This window comes from Amaranthus tricolor, chromosome 2, assembly GCF_026212465.1.
Source record: "Amaranthus tricolor cultivar Red isolate AtriRed21 chromosome 2, ASM2621246v1, whole genome shotgun sequence".
Classification (NCBI taxonomy): domain Eukaryota; kingdom Viridiplantae; phylum Streptophyta; class Magnoliopsida; order Caryophyllales; family Amaranthaceae; genus Amaranthus; species Amaranthus tricolor.
This window is the reverse complement of record NC_080048.1, coordinates 34,531,084-34,555,576: the sequence shown is the minus strand read 5'-3', so window position 1 is coordinate 34,555,576 and position 24,493 is coordinate 34,531,084. Positions and strand designations below refer to the sequence as shown.

Below are 24,493 nucleotides of genomic sequence, written 5' to 3'. Positions count from 1 at the left end.
TTTTTGTTAAAAAAATACCAAATTAATCATTTCAAAATCCCAAAAAAAAATATGGATTCAAATAACCCAAATTATGGAAGAAATCCATGTAAAAAAAAAACCAAGAAAAAAATCTTCTAACAATCAAAGTGCTCAAATTCAGTATCAAAATCCTCCATTCAATCCTCAAAATACCACCACTATCATCAATTTCACAATGTCAACTCTAATATTGATAACTATTCAACTCCTATAAGAGGTGAAAGTTTAGAAGAAAATGAGATGGAGTATGATGATGATGATGATGAAAATGAAGGAAATGATCAAGATGATCAATATGGTGAAGATGGAGGAAATTCTATTTATCATGTTGATGCTAGTCTCTACACTCAACCATCATTTCAAGATCTAGTTTTACAATTTGATTCACCACCGAACTTTACTCAATTGGTTCAATCATCTCAACAACATCCTAATGATGAAGCCCCTATACCTTCAAAGAAAAGTTGGAATTTGATTGAAGATATTGCTCTCATATATTCAGTCATGAACACAAGTACAAATCTAATTGTGACACCAACCAAAAGATAAAAGTGAGGTGGCAAAAAGTTAAGGAAGCTTATGAAGCAGAGAGGATGGAACGACCCCATCTGATCCCACGAAGAACCGCCGACATGCTTAAATGTCATTGGGGTAGAGTTGCTCCAGCATGTTCGAAGTGGTCTGGAAGTTATGCGAGGCTCTTAGGAGGAAGAAGAGTGGCACGACAAATGAAGATGTGCTTAAAAAAGCGCATTTAATCCATCAAAGAAAACACGGTAACTTTAACTTGATTGAGCAATGGAAAATTTTAAGAAAGTATAACAAGTGGAAGCAAGTGGTAAAAAGTAATCAAAAAAAAACAATTGGATCAACAACCAACTGGTGGTGTTAGTAGTGAAAGTAGTGGGAAAAGATCAAGGACGGAAGAAGATTCTGAAACACCAACAAGCGAACCTCAAGGAGGATCCTTCACTCACCCCGAGGGTCTGAAGAAGGCTAAGGCTCGCATGATTGGGAAAATGGTTGCAAATCAATCAATTCAAGCTTTGAGTGCATTTGGAGAGAGTCTTCGACTTAATTCAAAAATAATGAAGGAGAAGACAAAACTTCAAAAACAAAAAGAAGCCCGAAAACAAAAACAACTTCAAATTGAAGAATATCGAATGAATTGGGAGATCTATCAAACATTAAGCAAAAATGAAACTCTTCAGCCTTGGGAAGCTGATATGATGGTTCCACTTGGACAATACTTTCAGAATTACAATCGTCAGTAAATGGTTTAATTATATAATATCTTAATTATGTTTTAATTATATTTTGTTTTTAATGAAGGTTTAATTATGTAATGTTTTAAAATTATGCATAATTAGAAACCCCTCACTTGCTTGGGATGAAGAACGACTCTCTGATATAATTACTTCTTGTATAATTATGCATAGTATGATAGTGAAAGATGAAAGAGATACATATACACACTATGCTGATGGTAGAGAGTTCATGGGAGATCGCCCAAAAGGTCAATTGAAAGGTACAAGTGGATTAAATGATGAATTTGAGTATTACACAAATAGAATTGTTGATATCAACCGATACTTGGCAAATAAGAATGATGCTGAAGATCGACAAACACATTTATCCTTAAAAGATGATTTAGTTGAAAATATCTGGCAAAAGTTTAGAGGGAATCGCAATTAATGTATCATTTAAAATTTTAGTTTTTTAATTTGTGTATTTATTTTATGTATGCGCATTGTAATTTTTATTTGAAGTTAACGAATTTCCCTTAATTATTATTAATGTCTTCATTTATATTTACTAAAAAATATTAGTTTTATTAAGAGAATAATTTTTTATTAATTATAAAATAGTAGATCTATTTTAATCAAATAAAAATTATATTAAATTTGTACATGAAAATATTATTATAAAAAAATAAAGATAAATGTTAGATAAATTAAGGGAGAAAAATTATAGTGGGATAGAAAAAAAGTAAGAAAGAGAAGATGATGACCTTTTAAAAGAGGTTATTGTTAATAGAATTAAGTTGAAAGATGAACTTTTAAAAGAGAAAAAAATTGTAAAATAATAAAATCACCTTTTTTTTGGATCATAAGTAAGGATGTTCTAACCGTCTCCTTTCAGAAATATTGGACTAATAGTGGCTCCAATACCTTCACTTAGTATGTAGTGAAGGGCTCATAACGAGTACCCTTGGATAAAGATTTAGCATCCTTGCTAACCATGACCAACAACGGAAGAATAAGTATACACCCAACTAACAAGGAAAACACACAACAAACAATTTGTGTTTGAGTTCTCAAACAAAGTTGACCACATAACTACAATTACACTTATGTACCCAAATGTCTAATTTTAAAGTGCTCTTGAGACCATGTTAAGATAAAGATATGAAGAGATTAGTGACCTCACCTTTACATTACAAAACAATCGCTATGTATAGTACAAGAGAGCAAACCCTAAACTCTTTCTGTTTTTTTTGTCCTTCTCATTTACTTTTTGCACGATTTTGAAAGCAAATTTTGAGTCTCGATATTTCTAATTACGCATAATAAAAAATGTCTCAAAAACATTAATCAAAATTTTCTTTCATTAAGGTGAAATATTGCAAATGGAAAGAAGATTAAAAAACGAAAAGAGTAAAATGCCACCAAAGATATTGATGAAATATACATTTTCCTAAAACCAAGAAATAAACAGAATACTCTAACATACTAGAATATTCCTAACATTGAATTGATAATTAATTACTCAATTTGATTATTAATTCATCCATTACTAATGTAGATTATCATGTTAATTTTTCCAAAAATTTTCCTAACGTATTTGAATATTAATGTTTTAAATCAGTTTTATTTTTAGTTTTTATTTAATTTTCTTATTTCACTCTATACATTATTCTTTTCCCTATATTTTTCACGTACAAATGGAAAATCTAATACTCCATCCGTTCTTATTTGTTTTTCTTGTTTATTTTTGACACAGTTTTAAAGTAAATTTTAAACCTCAATATCTCTAAATATACATAATAAAAAATTATAAAAAAATATATAATGAAAAAAGAATATATATTAAGACGAATCTAACCATGGATCTATTTTATCTTCTAAATATGTGTCAAAAATATTAATCAAATTTCTCTCTACTTAAAGTGGAATATTCTAAATGAGAAGAACATTAGAGAATGGAAGGAGTATTATTTTTAGGTTTAATCAAATGAACGGAGTACTTCATTTTATAGGCCCGTGGGAAATCATATATCCTTTTTTAGCTGGTCTTGGACGAGACCGTGTCAATATGAGACGAATAGCCCAATCAACTCAAAAATAGTTTTCCTCAATAGACCGTCTCAATATGAGACAGATAGCTCAATTAGTCAAAATTGATTTATTTAAGGTCATAATTGATACTTTTAAGGTCCAAAATTGATCTTTCAATTGATCATTTAAGGTCTGAATTGATCATTTTTACATCAAAATTGAAATTTTTTAGAACAAAGTAGCAATGAACTCTTAATCATTTCCAAATAGCATTCAATTAACGGATAATTTTAATTTCTGAATTGATCATTTTTAGATCAAAATTTTAATTTTATAACAAAAACAACCATAAACTCTTGATCATTTCCAAGAGCATTCATCGAATCATTTGGCAAAACATAATCGAGATCGAATCATTTCCAAGTTCATTATGTACATAACTGTTAATGAAAGAGTAATATCATTATTATTGATCAATGATTAACGAGTACAAGTACTCTTATGTTCCATTAGAACCATCATATTGCATTGAATAAGAGCATTTGTAATGTGCAATGTTTAACACTATTATTGATAGTTTTATTGACCATTCATTTGTTGTTTGAAATTCATCCATAGAATAATAGAATAATACCATTTTATTAAACTTTGTTCTGAAATTGTGAAAACAGAACTATATATAGGTAGAAATTGATCAGTTTAACGTCAAAATTGATCACTTATAGGTTCTAATTGCAATTTTTTATTTTAATTAATCTGTTTAAGTTTTACTTTAAGTTAAAATTGATACTTTTACGGTTAAAATTAATAAATGCCTAAAAAAATAAAAAAATAACAAAAATAAAGAAAGCATGTAAAACTGTTACCCACGCGAATTGTTACCAAGTTTTCGTGATCCTTTTTTAAGTTTAACTAAATGGACTATTTATAGACCCCACGGTATCATACGAGACCATGTGTATAACAGTGTCACTCATACATTCCAATTCCCAATCTTACACGCAGACGCACTCCTTCGTCTAAGCGCCGCCGTCAGCACCACAAGGCTCTTACTCTGCGTCTCGCCCTCTCCGTCGACTCCGACTCCTTCTCCTTCACTCTTTTAAGAAATCGCATTTATTGTAATTTCTAGGTTAGATGCTCCTTTTTACTTTGTTATTGCAATTTTTGATTGAAATTATACTTCTATATGGGATTTAGGCATTTGTTCTCCTAATTTGTTTGCTTCTATATAGTTTTGGTTTCATCTCTAATTTTTCTGTATTCCAATATTTGAAATTGTTTGTTATTTAAAAGTTCAGTTAAATGAAATTTCAATTTCGATTCCAATTTTGGGTTCATTAACTTCGCTCTTCCATTTTATGCTTCCTGTGAATGTGGAATTTCTTTGTCACTCGGAGGCATTCTATCTGACTTGAATTAGTTATGATTTTTCCAATGTGATTATTTGAATAAAGAAAATATTGATCATCTATTATTTCTGATCATCTGTAGTTTGTAGTTTGTAGTTTGTAAGCAGCCGCTATGGGAGGTTCTCGAGCTCAAGTTAACAAACCCCATAAGACCCGTTTTGCATCTAAATCATCTCGAAACATTCATAAAACTTCCTTAAAAGGTTTGCTTTATTCTCGATTTTTCTATTTTTGTCACTTTTCAATGATTATTACCAATTTTCAATTTTATCTTGTTGTTATTAGAATTTTCTATTGAATTTTTTTGTTGGTTTAAATTTTTAATGAATTAGAAAAGCATCAAAATACAAAATCAGACAGAAATTTTAGCAAAGGAGCCCGTTCTGCTCGAATTCAGCGTAATAATATGGTAATTGTTTTGTATTATTAAAGCAATGAACTTTCGGGTGATAATAGATGTTTATTTGCATTACCCACTTGCTAAATTGCTGAAATTTGAATTTTTTTGGTTTATATAGATACGGGATCAAAAGCGGACCACCGCACTGAATGAAAAACGAGCTATAAGTGGATCAACAAGTCCACCACGTGTTATTGTGAGTACATTGTTGATAATTATGAGCCTTTGTGATTGATTCATGAGTTAAAGTTATGTCGTATTTGTAAGTTATTGGAAATTATTGTCAGTTAATTGAATGAAAAACGAGCTTTAAGTGGATCAACAAGTACACTTTGTGACTTGTGAGTACTTTGTTATTAATCATAAGCTTTTGTCATTGGTTCATGGATTAAAATTATGTCAAAATTGTATGTTACTGTTAGTTGATAGAAGCAACGAGTTTTAAGTGGATCAACAAGTCCGCGTCGTGTTACGTTACTTCTTTGCCACTAATAATAATCTATTCTGAGTGTTTCGTGAATTAAAATTTTATTGAATTTGTAAGTTGATAGCGGACCCGTGAGTGGCGGAGTTACTAGCGGGTGAAGACCAAAAGTCACCCAAACAATAAGTGAAAATGATGTATGAGTGGGGTGTTTGGCCTACAAATTATTTTAACTATAAGCTTTAGTTTTTGGTCTCACTGTCTGCCCAAATCCCCTCTCTTAAAACTTTTTGTGATATTGATATGAAAATTTTCAGCCCTTCATATATCAAGTCGTGGCTTTGCCTATATTGTTGGTGATTGGTATTAAGGCGTTGGTATTGTTGTAGTTTTGGTGTAAGTCGAAATGATTTACAGTAGTAGCTTATTGATTAATTTACTGGTTTTAGGTGTTATTCGGATTGTCTGCTCATGTTGACTTGGATTCTATCGAAAGAGACTTGTTGGAATTATTACCATCAAAATCCAGTAATGAGGAGTTTCCTACTGTAGTGTCTTTGGAATACAAGATGAGAGCCACGGTATGCTTTTATTTAATTATTTCCCTGATAAATGATTGCAATAATTTGCTTACTGTTTGTTTTTGTTGATTTGTTGGAGTAAAACAAGGATTTTATGTTTTTCTTGGCTTGGTTAATCTTGTGTTTTATGTTTGTGCCTGATATCAAACAGGTTATGAGTTACTTATCCATTTATTTATTTGCTATGTATATATATATATATATATATATATATATATATATATATATATATATATATATATATATATATATATATATATATATATATATATATATATATATATATATGTATATATGTATGTATGTATGTATGTATGTATGTATATATATATATATATATATATATATATATGTATATGTATATGTATATGTATATGTATATGTATATATATGTAGATGTATATGTATATATATATATATATATATATATATATATATATATATGTATATATATATATATATATATATATATATATATATATATATATATATATATATATATGTTCTATTGATGTAGTAGGTATTGATTTCTTAATGGCTCACGTTGTGAATCTTGACACTGGAAATTTCTCAATGTGTGTCATGGACATGCCTCTTATGTGATCGTCTATCTTGTTAAAATTGTTTGGCTTGAAATTTCTGATCATGTGAAAGTATTTCATGGGAGTTAGAATATTGTCAATGATCAATAGGTGGAATTGTTCAAAAAATGGATGATATTTGGGACTATTCCTTACTTTTGAAAGACACAAAGCACCCCAAGGCGCTTAAGGTTCATTGAACCTCGACACCGAATAACTAGAAATGAAATAAACTGAACCCTCTCACGTAAAAAACCTAAAAAGCATCATTGAAGAAGAGAAATAAAAAGAGAAGATAAATAAAAAAGAGAAGGAAAACATAATTGGTGGATAGCCTCATTAAATGGGCTTCAACCGAGGCCGAGACTAAAAGGTGCTCTGAGGTGTTCGCCTTAAGGATTGCCTCGCCTATTCCATTGAGGCACCCAATCCATCATATATCCGAGGCGCTCGCCATAGGCAGGATTTTTTATCCGTAAGGACTGTTCATGTCAAAATTTGCAAATTATTGCTGTAATGAGCTTAAAAGTGTGGCGTTTTGCTTTTATTATTTGGTGCTTCTTTCCTTCGATTGTAAAAATTTCTGTCACAGTATTTGATATTTAAATTTTAGGTGATGAAGGCTCCTCATGGTGATCTATCCTCATGCATGGATATGGCCAAGGTACTTGTTTGTGTTTCTTCCAAGTTTTGTAATGCAACTGCATATTTTAAAAATCACTCTTTATAGCTGTTTCTTATTCATGCGAAATTGTGTGCTATAGGTTGCTGATTTGATTGCGTTTGTTGCATCAGCGAGTTGTGAACATGAGTCATCTGATTATATCGATTCCTTTGGAGCACAATGCCTTTCCGTGTTCAAAGCCATAGGCTTACCAAGCAGCGTGGTCTTGATCCGTGTAAGGAGAGTTTTTTAAATGATCCAGACACCAATTCATAAATTGTTTGCTTGCGATATTTTCAAAATTATGATTATTGTTATTATTTTGGATCCAGGACCTACCTAATGACTTGAAGGGAAGAAACGAATCCAAGAAATATTGTATTTCTAGTCTTGCTTCTGAATTCCCTGAGAATTGTAAATTTTATCCCGCTAAAACAAAGGATGATATCCACAAGGTACTTTTTGTAAGCTGTGTTATAGATGCGTATTTTTACCTCGACTGGGAATTTTCTGTGGGATCAAGATTTGCACTCACTTGTAATGAATTTCTTTTCCCATTCAACTATTATCACCGCACTCAGTTTATTTTTTTTTGTTGATGCAGTTCTTGTACCTTTTGAAAGAGCAAAGGTTTAAAACTCCCCATTGGAGGAGCCAACGGGCTTATATTACTTCTCAGAAGGTTTTATTTTCAGATTTCTCTGTTTTGTGTTGTTAATTGCTGACGTTTTTGTAATTTAATAATCATTTGATGTTGTGTTGTAAGATTACAACATGTTTCTTAATGACAAATAATGTTTTCAAATAATATATCTATCCTTTGATTCATTTATGGTGATCTAGAATCATAAAGGACATTATTCTAAATGCGCAAAAGAAATGTCAAATGATATTTTGATTATAATGCACTCGTTTCCACCAAATCATCTTGCTTTGTTCTGTTGCTAATAGTGTGTGTTTATCCTAGGTTAAAGTACTAACATGAAGCTTATCTAATTTGCCACATGCCATGTCCTGACCATGTGATGAACTATATATATATATATATATATATATATATATATATATATGTATATATGTATATACATAGGGTCAAGTTCCAGTGGGAACCAAGCTTATATGAGAACTGTGAGAATCAATCTCTCTGATAAAAATGTGTTACTTTTTAACAGAAAAGGTGTTACTTTTGGACAAAAAAATGTTACTTTTGTTTTTAAAAAAATCTGTTACTTTTTAGCAAAAAAATTTACTTTCAGAAAAAAATATAAATACAAAGTAACACGTTTTTTTCGAAATTTAACACCTTTTTTTGTTTAAAGTAACACCTTATTGTGAGTTTTTTTCAGAATTTTTTTCTTACAGTAACACTCTTTTGCCTAAGAGTATCATCTTTTTTTCAAAAAAAAGTAACAGTTTTTTGCCTACAAGTAACACCTTTTTAGTAAAAAAGTAACACTTTTTTGTCAGGCAGATTGGTTTTCACGGTTCTCATATAAGGATGGTTCTCACTTGAACATCTTCATATGTATATATATATGTACATATATATATATATATATGTATGTATATATATATATATATATATATATATATATATATATATATATATATATATATATATATATATATATATGCTCCTGTATGCCAAGTTTGAATTTAGACAATAAATCATGTTTCTTTTCTGTTTTTCTTTGAGGTATTTGATTTTAACTGGCCACAGTAGTCTATGTTGTCCAAATTCCATTTTTAAAAAGTGATAGCCGTTTCCCTTTGAACATTATTTTCTTTTTTGCTCTTGCTGGAGCTGTTTATCTTGATTCTTGATAGTTTCTAATACAAAGACTTTTCTGTTTTTTTTTTATTTCTATTTACTTTTTGCTTAATGAATGCTTATTTTCTGTGTTCCATCTCCTTTGACTATCTGCAGCTTGAGATGCTTGATCACGATCCTGCTTCTGGAAAATGCACTCTCTCTGTTACTGGTTATATTCGCTCTCGTAATCTCTCAGTGAACCAGCTGGTAATTGTAAAACTTTTGTGCCAAATGATTCATTTTTCTAGAAATTTTTTTCGTATTTGAAGCATAAAATACTTGTATATGATTTTCTGTTCTACTAGGTTCACGTCTCTGGAGCAGGTGATTATCAACTGTGCAAAATTGATATTCTGAGTGATCCATATGCTTTAAATCCTAGGAAAGGGAAGGACACAATGGATGTTGTTGATGTGCCGGATGTGCAGGTGGTAATGCTTTGTAATTTTCTTATTCCATTTGGATACAGTTGCTGTTGTGTAGGAAACTCAATACTCTTATATTAATATCATTAAGGAATTGCTTAGCAAATCATGTGCATTTTTCTTAAAGTAAATTTTCATATTGTGTTTCCAATAATACGAGAAGGTCACCGACACCCAACCCCCTTACTCTTTCTAGCGGCCACATCAGTATTATTGGGCAAAGTAGTCGTGGTGTTGTGCTGGTTCTGGGGGTTGATTTTAAAATATTTATTAAATGGTCACTAACTAGAACTTAAAAGAGGTTTTACGAACTATTTGTTTCATCTTTGAGGAAATTTGTGTTAAAGATATAATGTGAGTTCAATTTTCTATTGTGTGTAGCATCTTCTGAATGGTTGAACCTTGTTTTTTCAACTTGATATCACAAAAGTAGAGTTGAACTAGAACTTAAAAGAGGTTTTACGAACTATTCGTTTCATCTTTGAGAAAATTTGATCATAATGTCATTTCATTTCGCGTTGTTTAATTATATAGCCAGTGCTGTTTCAAAAATGCTATCATGTCTTATTCTAGTATAATAGAGAATGCGAAACCTGTTAGCTTTATTACAACCAAAAGTGAAAAGGTGATTTGAGAATATCTGTTAACTAATTATCTTTTTTTCTTACCTTTTCAGTGAAGCTTGCTAATCTTCTTTACACTCGTTAATGTTTAGATCTTTAGTTTTTCGATATGCTCACTACAATCTTTCTTCGGTCATTGTAGGTGATCAGCTCTTTAGTGCCTGATATGTCAAAGCAAGAGCCCTTACTTATTGAAAATATTCCTGATCCTCTTGCTGGAGAACAGGTTGGTGAATACAGTCCTGGTCGTCTGTTTGCTCTCTCCCCCGTCTGTGTACAACATGTAACCTGTAGAATGGGTTTCTCGTTTTTCTAAAACTGAAGTCTGAAAATCTGGGTTTTAAAAACTGGAAATTTTGAATAATTCAGTTGTTTTCTTGTAATGTGTCTGATGCTAGCATTATAATTTTTTTGCGTGACTCATTGGCTTTTAATAGACTAATTGATTGGTTTACGATTGCATTCCCAAAGTTGAAAACATATGTTCATAATAGCCTGTTTGATGTGGTCTATTCAATTTTTGTATTGTTTTGGTAAATTTATTGTTGATATGAGTGTTCATGAGCTCGAAAGATCCATTGTTTCATGCTGAAATGTAGATACTAGAAATTCTTTATTTAGTTGATACTTTTCTTGGCTCTATTATTTAACAATGCAACATACACATAAATAATTTATGTAGAGATGTATGTCTATGTGTACTGTGCCAGTGTAGCATGCTTCTTGCCCTTCAGTTGTGGCATCAACTCTTTGTACCTAGAGATATCAATGTTCATTTTAATTTTGAGTTTGTTTTGGCATTCCGACTTCATGATTTTGTATCTTCTATCAGACGTGGCCAACGGAGGCAGAAATGGCAGAGGCAGAGGAAAACTTAAAGCAAAATAAATTGAAGAGGAGGAAACTTCCACATGGTACTTCTGAATATCAGGTTTGTCTTAATTTTTTTGTAGTTGTGTTTGTTTTTTCTCTATCGTACTCCCTGGTACGTTCTTTTTTTTTTTTTTAATTGATAATCATCTTTTGTACTTGAACACATTTTGATTCTTTAGGCTGCTTGGATTTTGGACGAAAGTGAGGATGATGGTGAAGGCAGTGATGATTCAAATGATGGCATGGTCTTGGATGAAGTTGAAAATAGAGTTACTTCTAATGAGGTTTCTAATAATTTTGAACTCGATGAAGATGAAGGTTCTGTGGATTTAGGACAATCTGATGGAGAACCAGATACTGATTCTGTGATGGTGGTGAGTATAGCTGGCATCCATAGTTAACTATGTTGACTTGGGTGGCTTGTGTGCATTTATGCATGTCTAGCAGTTTAAATACTTTGCCTGTATAGAGTACTTTGTTCCTTGAAGTTGCAAACGTGTGATATTGCATATTACTTGTGACTTGGGTACTCTCGTTGGACTTGGGCTTCCAAGTGCCCGTTTCAGCTGTTAGATTCATATTTCCATGTTTTTTTGCCTAAATGAAGGCAGTAATATTCATAACCCATGTCACATTTATGAGGATTTATGTGGGAATAATTGGAGAGCATTTAAAAGTCAAATAAAGTAAGTGAATAAGCAAAATATACGATCAATATTTATTTTCTATTTTTCTATGGGCTGCTTTGGTTTTCGCTACTCTTGTTTCCCAACATTTGCTCATCGTTGTGAAAAAATTTGATTCCCAAGGAAAATGTTTTCCGCCAAAACCAAAAACTCCATTGGTTACCTTGCTTTGTCCATGATTGGAGTAGAGAAACTGAAAATTGGTTACTTTTAACACCCCTCTTCCTATAAGAAAGAAAATCAATTGTTTGAATTTGAAAAATGGAAAGCACTTCCACAAGAATTATTATGTGTTCCAAAATGTTGTGTTTCATGCCTAGCATTTTATGCAGTCTATTTTAGTGTGGGAATTTGCTTATTTTGTTATTTGTTAAGTCGATCTTTTCTGCTTATAATTGTTTCCGCCTTTTCACTGTGATTTTTTTTATACTTATTCTTGTCTGATTGGTTTTCTAAAAACATACTCATTTTCTTTATAGGATGGAGAAATGACTAGGGATCAGATAGAAGATGAGATTAGAAGATTAAAAGATGCTCATGCAGAAGATGAGGGTAATTTTAATTATCGCTTCAACTTTTTTCTCTATTTAGGCCCAAACTACATAGTATTTTTAGTTTATATCAACAATTTTGTTAGAATTTAAAATCATGCTTATATAGTTGTGAACGAATTGGGTGGGCATGTTGATATAATACCAATCTTTTCCCCACTTAAGAGTTTAGAAATTACGTTTCTTAGATTTTTTTTAACTTGTGACATATACGTTATTTTACAACAATGCCAAAGTCTCAATCTCAACAATGCGGGTTTGACTAAATCAACCATAGAAAATGAGCGTGGGAAATTGCTGCTAACAATGATTGTTTGGTCCTATTTGATACCTTCACCGTTTCTTTTACTTTCACCCAAGTTCACTTGTACACACATTAAGATAGTGGCAAAAAGGATGAAATATTCCGATATTGCCTTTGTTTATGATGACATTAAGAGCATATGATGAGGATTTAAGAGAGAAATTAAAGTTTATAAGTGGTAAACGTTATTAGTGTTGTTTTGTAGTAGGGAAAAGGATGTAATGTTTCAATATTGCCCTTGTTTTTTTATAAAGACATTACGAGCAATTACATAAATAAAATAATTTGGTTGATAAAAGTGTTTTTTTCACCTTAAAAAGGGAAGAGTATAAGTAATAGAAAAATGTCATATAAGAAAAATGGTGCACGTAAAAACCTAGAGAAAGTATTAATAATTCTGTAATTCATAATTACATAATTATATAAGCCCAAATTGCTTTATTGTTTCAAACATGTTGTAATAAACATCCTGCTTTATACCCACTACTTTGTCTGTGTAAATTCTCAGTTTCTCTATAAACATTTGATTTTAATTATGTTGGCTTTGAGTTTTGTGATTTATGACATGGTTAGAAAGCTATGTATCTCGAATATAATTGATGTATAACTGTTTTAGATTTTTTAGTTAAGAAATAATTTGCCTTATAGTATGATTGATGCTTCAATATAGGCTGTATATGACTCGATGTCCATAATATACATAGTGCCTGATGTATTACTTATATTAATAGAAGAATTCAAAATTTCAGAATATCCAGATGAAGTTGATACTCCATTAGATGTACCTGCTAGAAAGCGTTTTGCCAAGTATAGAGGCCTAAAGTCCTTTCGAACTTCTTCATGGGATCCTAAGGTGAGATTTTTGTAACTTTTAAATTGAACAGTACTCATAGTGTCCCCATCGGAGTCTTGATTAAACTCCCCCCCTCTCTCTTGAGTAGGAATCTTTGCCACCAGATTATGCTAGAATATTTGCCTTCGATAATTTTGCAAGAACTCGAAAACATGTGCTCGCAAAAGCCTTGGAACGAGACGAGAGTACGGACGACACTGTATCAACCGGCAAATATGTAAGGCTTTATATCAAAGAAGTACTGCATGCTGTTGCTTCCCATTTATGTTCTCACGCAAAGATATTACCCATAATAACATGTGGACTCTTGCAACATGAGTCAAAGATGTCTGTCCTTTCCTTTAGGTATATAGTTCTCATGGTTTCTTTGTTTTCTATGATAATATGGCTCATTTGAGGCTAATATTTTAGTCACATAATTCATTTTTTAACAGGATTAAGAAGCATGACAGTTACCATGAACCAATCAAAGGAAAAGAGGAACTTACATTTCATGTTGGCTTTCGGCAGTTTGTTGCAAGGCAAGCATATTTAGAAAATAGTTGCATAATTTTTTTTATTGTTCAGTTGTGAACTTGTTATGATATTGAGGATCTTTGCTTGCTATGTGAAGACCGATATATTCAACAGATAACACTGATACAGACAAGCACAAGATGGAGAGGTTTCTCCATGCAGGACGCTTTTCTGTTGCTTCAATATATGCGCCAATATCTTTTCCACCACTTTATGTGGTCGCGATGAAAAAAGCAGGTGACATGGACACACCTGCTTTGGCTGCAGTTGGTAGTTTGATAAGCGTTGATCCAGATAGGATTATTCTGAAGAAAATTATTTTAAGCGGGTATATTTCTTCAATTTGTTTTCAGAATTACTAGTTTAAGATTTACAAGTGATGGTCAATCGAAAAAAATCTCTTAATCTCTTTGTTACAAGGATAAGGTTGCGTACCCCATACTAAATAACCACTTATGACCTTTTTGGTTGTTGGTATTAAATGGTGATAAATTGGTAATGAAATGATCTGTAGAGTAAATTTTCATGAAATGTACCATGTCATTTACATAGTACTTAAATTTCAATCATAAAAAAAAAAGTTTTGTTCACAATTTTCTATTACCACCTGATAACCTAATATCACCTCTCCTAAAGATAATGTATAGAAATGAATTTTGTTAAGAAATTTAGATAATTGAAGTAGAATAAGAATGATCATTAAACTTGTCAAGAGATTTGTGATCAACTTAATTATCATTTCCACAAACAGGTCATTAATTATATTGAAGTAATTAAACTGTTTCTCTGACATCTCACATCCAAATTTTTTTATTTATGTAATTTAGATGTTAATCTCCCTTTTTTATTGAAAGTGTTAACATAAGCAAATTAGTAAATTCTACTACGTTCCTCCCTATCTAGGAATTGTTAGCATTTTCACTTGTTCAAATCTTTTTTCATGCAGTTATCCCCAACGAGTTTCAAAAGTTAAAGCAACAGTTAGATATATGTTCCATAACCCGGAAGATGTAAGATGGTTCAAGGTATGTGTAGCTTGTCAGTTACTTCTCCGTGAACATTTCCATTTCAATTTGTACTCCCTTTTTATGATTGGTGGAGATACCCGCGGGGGAGGGGTGTTAACTACTCTAAAATTTCGTTGTATTTTGTATGTTAATTGGTTGCTTGGTGGTTGAGTTCATTCAAGTTTTTGTATGCTGCAGCCTGTAGAAGTATGGTCTAAATGCGGACGTCGTGGCCGCATAAAGGAGCCTGTTGGTACACATGGTATGTTTCTTCATATATGTGCTCATCTAGAAGACTATAACTAATGTTTACATCTCTTTTTTTTTTTTTTTATAAATCGATGTTCTTGTTTTTATTTGTTTTACTCATTCTTTTCTTCACCAATTACTAGGAACAATTACGTGATCACTCCGAGTCTCCTTTCTTAATAAGTATAGTAGATTTCTTTAGTTATAGACCCTAATCCGCTGAATTTAGCTTTCATAATGGATATATTAAAATAGGGCGTAACCACAGAAAGATGATCCTAGAGTTTAATGGATGAGTTTAGATAAAAAAATGAGTTGGGCTTGCCTAAAACCATTATCTGTGGGCTGCGAAATGCGCCCGTGGCCTTTTTTTCCATTGGCGTGATCTGCTCACTTTTTTAGCAGGTAAACAATTAAAAGAAGCTTCAATTGAGTATTTTCAAAGAAAAAGAAAAAGAAATAATATGAGTGATTATCCATACCCTCCAACTATCTTTATGTTTTTAGTAAATTATTAGAATTTAACATGCTGGACGAACTATTTTTTGTCGTTATCATCCCATTGATTATAACGGATGGGCTTGATACTGTCCCTCTTGTTCTGTTGGCTGACTGAGTCGGGCCTGATGGACAACCGTTCTATAAACAGCTTGCTGAAACTATGTATATCCGGCCCATGTAATAAATGATAAATAATACAGTTCAGGGTTAATTTTTTGCATTTAGGTTGACCACAAATTCCACATTCCGCCATGTTTTTGCCAACATTGTCATACTAGAAGGATAAGACCACTAACTTGGTTCCTCTTGGATTGCAGGGGCAATGAAATGTCTTTTTAACGGAGTTCTTCAGCAGCACGACACTGTGTGCATGAGCTTGTTTAAACGTGCTTACCCCAAATGGCCAGAACACAAATTCCCGTTATCCAATTTTTGAAATGATGGAAATCGGGGGTTCATAATAGCTGATTCTCAATGCAGCACAGGATACGACTCGCTGCTGCTGTGATCGGGAATGAAGCGCAGGTTCAGAAGTAATTCTTTGTAGATTTACTATTTGTTGGCATCGTGTTCGTTATGTTTTGTACAATTATATATATATGTATTACTTGCGCCATGTTTTGTACAATTATATATACATGTATTACTTGCGCGGATTGGTTTCCGGAGCATGAAATTTTGCCAATGTTTGTCAATATAGATGGCTTGACAGGCTCTTGCATCAATTTGTGAATTGAGTTAATTGAGGTTTGGGATTGATAATGAGAAATGGCGTTACTCAAGGTTATCTGTCCCATGTCATTCCTGTTTATCTTATTTTTGCGAATTTCTTTTTTACTATTTACGAAAGAAAAAAATGTCTATTTGAGTTTGCTAGACCAAAAATACATTAATATAATGCTAAGATATTTTTCGAGAAGTGAAGAAAAATGTTAGGACATATGCAGCGCTCATAAACGAGATAACTTGATCGTTCCTAGACATATTAGTGCATGTTGTTGGTTGATGGCAATGTTTTATTAGACTTCCTTCTAATTAGCATGTGTCCTATTTTTTATTAGATTAAGTTAGCTTATTTACTTTATTTTATTTTGGGTATGTAAATTTTATTTTTAACTATAATTAATTAAATAACATAACACAATTTACCTTAATTAATCAATAAATCCACCATATTAATATCCTTCCTTCTAATTTACCTTAATTAACATACCTTCCCTCCCTTTTTATAAAACCATAATTATCTCTTTTATCATAATGATTGTTCTTCTAGAAACTCATTTTTTTTTGGATGAATCTCTCTCCCAATTCGCGTCTCTCATTGATCCTCATCAACCTTAATTGGTTCTCTCTCACAAACGCCCTCATTCTTTAAATTTTGGCTCTTTATTTTGATGTTTTCTCGATCTACCTGTTTCAATCTTTGTTGTTGGCTTAATTACTCCTTCAATTCGTCTTCTTCAAAGCTGTTCAGTTTACAAAGAATCCTCCACAGAAAAGGAGGGTTCAAAGAAATCATCAATCTCTCTTAAAATTATAAAGTTAATCGCACTTCGATGTGATTCTTTAAGTTTTTAACACATCTTAATTACTAATTCGCCCAAAATAATTTGACAAACAAGTTGATAAACTGCAACTTAGAGCTTCCATTTTTGTGCTCCTCTATGGATGGTTAGTGTTTTCTAAAGCAGTTTTAGCTTGAACTTTGCATGATTTGTGAGTAAATAGGTGAATTATGATGTTTAAAAATTAAAAAAACTAAATTATATTTTCATTTAAAAATTTACCTATCAAATTGAGCGAGTTGAATATAACAAATGAAAATAATATGTACAAACGATAAACTACAGTTATAGAGTATAAAATATGAGAATTTTGTCTTAAATTTCAAAAATGCCAAAATATATATATATATATATATATATATATATATATATATATATATATATATATATATATATATATATATATATATATATATATATATATATATATATTATATCATTAGAATTAATCAAAGGTGTCCTAGACAACTTAAATAAAAATATAAAATCAATGTTGTAGTTAATTAGTTGTTTATTTTTGTGCTTATATTTTAATAATATATACATGAAATGCTGGGTTATAGATATTTAACCAATATTGTTACATTCACATTTTTTATATATGAGTTTTGTCCATGGTATTAATTAGCCTTTTAAATATTTTATATGATTTAAGTTTCGATATTTGTAATTTTTTCATTCGATCAAATAAAATTTCATAATTGATTTTCGTTTAATTGAGTCAAAAGTCATAACGCTGACCTGGATCCACTCAATCCGTTCATAGTTTAATTGATTTTTGTTTTAGAGTGTTTAGCATTTAGTATATCTTATTATTTAGGCCTCAATTTCAAACTTTTCGTTCATGAGTTATTTATTTTGTATTTTATTATGAAAATAGGAAAATGTTCAGTGAATTAAGTTTATGTTATACTTATTGTTTTAACTCAACATTAAGTCGTTTGATTAAATGAGTTATACATGTTTGTTAAATCTTTAAAATTCTATCCTAAACCTAACCCAATTGATAAATAGATCATCTCAAGTGGACCCAATCAACTGATTGGGTCAAAATTCTAAATTCAAATCTATTTATTTTGAATCAGTTTTTGTCAGACCTAGATAAATATAAATACAAAAAGAGAAGTACATTCAAATATTTTTGAATTTATCCACAAATTATCTCCAATTTTCTCTCTTTTAATGCTATCCTTACAAATTTAATGTCGCTATCACCTTGTCCTTTCTAATCTTTGTGTCAAAATGTAATATATTATAGTCATCATAGAGACAAAGAGGGACAAAGACAGTAATAATTTTTATGTATCGTGATTTTTGCTATATTTTTCACTTTAGTACGTTTCATTGAAATTTATTACATTTTCTTTAGTCATAATTCATACTTTATTCTTTAGTTTTTATTTATACATTTAACTAATATTTTTATTTTATGCACACAATTCTCTCAATTTTTAATAAATTACACTTTTTTAATTCAGCCAAAAAAATTATAATTGTGGCAAAAGTTAGGTAAAGGAGAGGAGTGCGTGGGACCAAGCTCACCCCTACGATAAATTGAAGCCACAAAATCAATGACATTATTAATTAAGGTCATTTTCAACTAGAGTTCAACGAAGAATAATATTTGGCTGAAATGATGTACATTAGAAAATAACAAACTTTTCTAGCTATAATATCTCGACGGTGTTTGTATTTTTTATCCTACTTGAAATTCACTCCAAGCCACAAAATTAAACTTCATCATCTACTCTCATGTCCTAATCATTGTATGAGACTATTATTTTGTTTTGGAAAAAATCATGTGGAAACTACTTAGGGATGTTTGGTTTGCCTAAGTTTTGTTGCAAGAAAGGTAAATAATGAACTAATAGTGTTTTAATTTGTTTGTTAGACTTTAAAAGTTAACTCAGCGGAAGTAAAATTGTAAGAGAGATTAATCTGATTTCATTACTTTTTATTTTCTCAACCAAACACTTGACGAGGTAAATTATTATTGTTATCATTTCGGCTCATTATTTATTTCCACTCCCTTTCCGTTTCATCAAAGTATGCCAAATGTCCTCTTTAATGTAAACAATGGTGAAAATTAAAGTTTAAGGGTTTATACTATTGAATATACATTTTAGTGAATTGGTGGATACATATTCACTATTTTAGGGTATATTTTCAGTGGTATTTTTGTAAATATGATAAATAAGAACTAAAACTCAAAAGAGCTATTCTTGTTAGAGACCGTCTTTTGGTGAAAAGACCTTAAATAAGAAGCTCATATTATTAAATGAACTATTTAACTCAGATATATATAAAACACGTCTTTTGGTGAGACCATCTCATACAATAATTTGTAAACTCAAAAAATACGCATGCCCCTTTAAATACAATATATACCTCTAAAGGCTAAAAGGACCATGTAATGATTTTCATTAGATCCTTCCTATATATTCTTTTGCTTATTATATATATATATATATATATATATATATATATATATATATATATATATATATATATATATATATATATATATATATATATATATATATATATATATATATATATATATATATATATATATATAATAAAGCTAGCCAAATGCACACTAATAAAAATCCAATATAACACATCATGTTGTTTATCATTTACTTCATCTTACTTCTATTGCTTTTCAAACTCAAAAGACATAAACAATATCGTTCTCCTCCAGGACCTAAAGGTCTTCCTATTATAGGAAACTTACACCAATTCGACAATTCAAAACCTTATGTCTACTTGGCCGAGCTAGCCAAGACATATGGCCCGATCTTGAGCTTGCGATTCGGACGTGTACCAATTATTGTGGTTCAATCATCCAAGATAGCCAAAGAGGTACTTCATACACAAGACCTCAATTTTTGTAGTAGACCATCAATGATTGTATTTCAAAAGCTAAGCTACGGTGGTTTGGACATAGGTTTTGCACCATATGGAGAGTATTTTAGAGAAATAAAGAAGATAAGTGTTGTTTATCTCCTTAGCTCTAAGAGAGTGGACTCTTTCACCCCAATGCTTCAAGATGAAGTCGCCAGATTGATGAAAAAGATTAATTCTCTTTCTTCTTCCTCAAAAGTTATTAATTTGAGTGAATTGCTTTTGGGTTATTCATCTTCTAACATTTGTAGGATTGCATTCGGCAAGAGGTATACTACTCTTTATATACTATTATGTTTGAATTGTTCTACTTTTTTATTTGAAGATAGGCTAAAGAAATCCTATATGCATATAGAAGAAATAAATAATTACCCTTATTGCAAGATTTTGATAAGAAAAATTAATTCCCTTTCCTCTTCATCACAAATTGTTAATTTGGTTGAATTGCTTATGGGTTATTTTCTAACTTTTGTAGATTGCTTTTGGAAAAAGTTATACTATTCGTATACTCCTTCCGTCCTATTTAATTTGCATTATTTGTCATTTTGGTTCCTCTCACTTAATTTGCATCATCTTTATTTTTGGACAATGGTCCACCACTTGCTTTTAATTTCGTCCACATATTTTAACTTTTTTCTAATTTCATCCCACATAATTCATTCTCTCTTTATTTATTACCATTATCCACCTTTTTCTTAAAAAATACCAACTTTTTTTGCATCAAATTAAACAAGACAGAGGGAGTATACTATTATGTTTAGAGATGTTCATTCTGGCTATCGGGTCGATTTTAAGTCAGATGTTTAGAGTCGGTTTAAAATCGAGCTTTATGTCCACATTGATTTTTGTATATTTTTAATTTATTTTAAAGTTCAGTCAAGTCAGATTCGGTTAAAAGATCGGGTAAACAAAACTTACAAAGTGAAGAGTAAAAAAACATGTAATCCTTTGGCCCCCATGCTTTGATTTCCTCAGGTATGAAGATAATGAAGGGTCAAGAAGCAGATTTCACAGTCTTTTAAATGAAGCTCAAGCCCTATTTACAGCCTTCTTTTTTAGCGACTATTTTCCTTATAGTGGTTGGTTGGACAAGCTTACAGGACAATACAGCAGACTTGATAAAACATTCAAAGATTTGGACGCTTTTTTTGAAGAAATTATAAGTGATCATATCAACCCCAACAAGTCTGAATCTGAATCAGATCATGAGGATATCATTGATGTTCTTCTTCACCTCAAGAATCAACGCTGTTTTGAGTTTTCCATGAACCACATTAAAGCAATTTCAATGGTAATTTTCTCTTGCTTAGCTAGCACTAATCATTTAGTGCTTCATCGTTTCTTTTTGTTTGTTTATTTTATTTTTTACACGTTTTTTAAAGTAAATTTTAAGCCATAATATTTTAAGTACACATGATAAATAATTGTAAAAATATATATTAAAAAACTCTGCATCAAGTCAAATCTAACGTGATCTCACATGAATATATTTTATCTTGAATATACACTTCAAAAAATAAATTTAAATTTATCTCTTTTAAAGTGAAAAACTTAAAAGTAGATAAACAAAAAGGAACAAGTATAAAAAATGGAATATTTGTGAAAAAAATCAACTTTTGCTTGATTTGCTGAAAATGAATCTAATTATTATTTATATTTAACTAAATATTCCACCAATTCTGTATAATTGATTTAAATAAACTCAAATATTATTTATTCATAATTCTAAACTTACAAATAAGTTTTGAAGATTATTATAAACAATAGATAAAATTATTTTTAGTAAATATACCTAATGGGTGGGTTTAATCATACATCATACAAATAAGCTTGGAAATTACCAAGTGTTACAACTAAAAAAGTTGTCAAATGTAATTCATTTATTGGCTATAGAAAAATGACAAGATATTTGATCTTGAGTAATATCTCTACTATTAAAATATTTTTTACTAGCATTTATTTATAGTTAAATTGAGTAAGTTAGAGAATACAATATACTACATAATATATTGCTGACAATGTTCAAAATTACAGAGATAATTATACCTAAAAAAGTCAAAATTGAGTAGTTATACTATATAATATCTATGCCTTTATTTTTTTAATATTACATATTTATATATATCGATGCTAAAAAAATCGTGCATTACACGAGTTTCTACACTAGTTAAAAATAATTAATAAGTCGGTTTATTTTCAGCGAATCATAAAAAAATGGTTTATTATATACAATTTTCCATAATATATAAAATTTATTAGATGTTGTTTATTATTTAAATATTTTGTTTGCGTTTTATTTATTTAAATATTTTTTAGATGCAGCATTATCATAACTAGAGTACTAGACCTTTCAATATTTGATTTGATATGAAAACCAATGAGTTATAATGCAAAAAATTATAATCTATTATTTGAAACTGATCTGATCTGAAATAACCCAAAATAGAGCACATTATTACCATCAACAGTTAAATTCATATAATAATTAACTGAATTATAATAGGAGACTAAAATTATTTTTACCTTTTTACAGATTATATTTATTGCTGGAACAGATACTAGCGCTGCCATGGTTGTTTGGGCAATGACAGAGCTAATTAAAAATGCAAACTCATTGAAAATAGTGCAAGAAGAGCTACGTAATGCCGCACAGAAGAAGGGCGAGGGCTCCATAGATAAAACTGATCTAGCAAACCTTGAATATTTTAAGGCTGTAGTAAAGGAAACATTTAGGCTACACCCTGCAGTACCATTACTAGCTGTGCATGAATCAATCAAGAAAAGCATCATAGAAGGCTATGACATTCAACCCAAAACACAAGTATATATTAATGAATGGGCCATTGGAAGAGATCCTAAAATTTGGAAAGAGCCAGACAAATTCATGCCAGAGAGATTTTTAGAAAGTACAATAGATTTTAAAGGATATGACTTTGAATTAATACCTTTTGGAGCAGGAAGAAGGATGTGCCCTGGGTTGAATCTTGGTGTTACTAACATAGAACTTGCACTTGCTAATTTATTGATTCATTTTGATTGGGAAATTCCACCAGGTTTGAATAGAAAAGATATTGACACAGATACACTTCCAGGAATCACTATGCATAAGAAAAATCCACTTTGTCTTATGGTAAAACCTTATCTATAAATCAACTAAGTTTTTTTCGATTTCCTCACGGGCTTTGTTAGAAATGCAATAACTAAATGAAGTTTGTAAAATATCATTAAGTCTTGTTTTTGAATGTATTAGAGTAATATTTATAATTAGATTAGCGATTATATCTCATTTTCGTATTTCGTAACTTAACAAATCTCTACTCCCTTTCAAGTTAGATCATAAGTATGAGTTAGAGTTTTTATGTCTAACTTTTTTGAAGGCTAAATAAATGAATTGTGACTTAAGTGTATGAGTTTATGGAGGATTAAGAACACAGCAATTTAGCCGTGTTTAAAAGAAACTAATAAGCTTTAAATAAGGTAAAAAACAAAGGCCTAAAACTATGAACCAATAAATCCGTCTTAGTTATGATTTCCCAAAGTTCCATATCTTGATCAATCACAAACATTTTCATCAAAGTTTTCCAATGTGAGAAATTTGTACCGCAAAACAAAGGTGGTCTTGAACACGAACGTCCTTGAGCAAACAACCCTTCTCCTATTGGATCCATCACAAGATATTAATCGTTTTGTGTGAAACCTTGCTCTGATACCAAATGAAAATTAATAGGAGGTTAAATACTCTCTAGAGGGGGGGTGAATAGAGAGTTTGGGCTTTTAAAACTTTTCTGGCAGTTTGTCTCAAGAGTTTGAGGAGTCTGTCAAAACTGTCTTCTGAAACAGCTTTGAGCTAATTCATAAACACTAATCGTATGTGCGGAAAATAAACTTTAAAGAATAACACACGATATGTTAACGAGGTTCGGTTCTAACTAACCTACTCCCCGCCTATGGGTTCTCTTTCAACCCGTAGGATATCAACGCCTTTTATTAATCCGACTTTAATACAACCAAGAAAATCTCACTATCTCCTCTCACCACGTTCTTCCCCTTGAAGAACCGTATTACAAGTCCCTTTAATAAAAGCAAAATCCAAATCTCACAATAGAGATTCACAAGTTGAACACTTTGAAAAGTATTCTTGATTAGGCGTATTAAACTTAATCTAACTCTTTTTGAACTCTTAAGTCTATTACAAATGTAAGAGTTAGATGAACTAAGAATTACAACTCTTTAGACACTTAGAGAATTTCTAAATCTTA

At 30.7% G+C, this 24,493-nt stretch overlaps 2 protein-coding genes across 6 annotated transcripts; both read left to right on the top strand.

Annotated features, from left to right (window-relative positions):
• The first annotated feature begins 4,251 nt into the window (after nucleotides 1-4,251).
• LOC130806449 (uncharacterized) lies at nucleotides 4,252-16,477 on the top strand. 5 transcript variants are annotated; one of them, XM_057671529.1, is made up of 22 exons: nucleotides 4,252-4,431; nucleotides 4,808-4,914; nucleotides 5,044-5,120; nucleotides 5,230-5,307; nucleotides 5,985-6,116; nucleotides 7,311-7,361; nucleotides 7,462-7,596; nucleotides 7,694-7,816; nucleotides 7,966-8,043; nucleotides 9,289-9,381; nucleotides 9,480-9,605; nucleotides 10,365-10,448; nucleotides 11,055-11,153; nucleotides 11,275-11,469; nucleotides 12,261-12,333; nucleotides 13,386-13,489; nucleotides 13,578-13,834; nucleotides 13,924-14,010; nucleotides 14,103-14,333; nucleotides 14,952-15,030; nucleotides 15,211-15,274; nucleotides 16,080-16,477. In XM_057671529.1, exons 2-22 carry the CDS (start codon nucleotides 4,824-4,826, stop codon nucleotides 16,196-16,198), a joined length of 2,376 nt encoding a protein of 791 aa, XP_057527512.1. In that variant the 5' UTR covers nucleotides 4,252-4,431; nucleotides 4,808-4,823; the 3' UTR covers nucleotides 16,199-16,477. The 5 variants fall into 5 exon arrangements, with proteins under 5 accessions (XP_057527512.1, XP_057527515.1, XP_057527514.1 ...); XM_057671532.1 differs by having other exon boundaries at nucleotides 4,801-4,914; nucleotides 7,320-7,361; XM_057671531.1 differs by having other exon boundaries at nucleotides 4,801-4,914; nucleotides 9,480-9,602.
• A 3,435-nt stretch (nucleotides 16,478-19,912) lies between these two features.
• Nucleotides 19,913-23,520, top strand: LOC130806448 (6,7,8-trihydroxycoumarin synthase-like). Its single transcript, XM_057671527.1, has 3 exons — nucleotides 19,913-20,503; nucleotides 21,210-21,525; nucleotides 22,768-23,520. Exons 1-3 carry the CDS (start codon nucleotides 19,953-19,955, stop codon nucleotides 23,380-23,382), a joined length of 1,482 nt encoding a protein of 493 aa, XP_057527510.1. The 5' UTR covers nucleotides 19,913-19,952; the 3' UTR covers nucleotides 23,383-23,520.
• The last annotated feature ends 973 nt before the right edge of the window (nucleotides 23,521-24,493 follow it).

Bases quoted from the DNA above. Each gene is read 5' to 3' on its own strand.
- LOC130806449 (XM_057671529.1), top strand. From the start codon at position 4,824: ATGGGAGGTTCTCGAGCTCAAGTTAACAAACCCCATAAGACCCGTTTT. The intron at 6,117-7,310 runs GTATGCTTTTAT...TTTAAATTTTAG, and splicing joins AATACAAGATGAGAGCCACG to GTGATGAAGGCTCCTCATGG. The intron at 14,334-14,951 runs GTATATTTCTTC...TTTTTCATGCAG, and splicing joins AAGAAAATTATTTTAAGCGG to TTATCCCCAACGAGTTTCAA.
- LOC130806448 (XM_057671527.1), top strand. From the start codon at position 19,953: ATGTTGTTTATCATTTACTTCATCTTACTTCTATTGCTTTTCAAACTC. The intron at 20,504-21,209 runs GTATACTACTCT...TGATTTCCTCAG, and splicing joins AGGATTGCATTCGGCAAGAG to GTATGAAGATAATGAAGGGT. The intron at 21,526-22,767 runs GTAATTTTCTCT...ACCTTTTTACAG, and splicing joins ACATTAAAGCAATTTCAATG to ATTATATTTATTGCTGGAAC.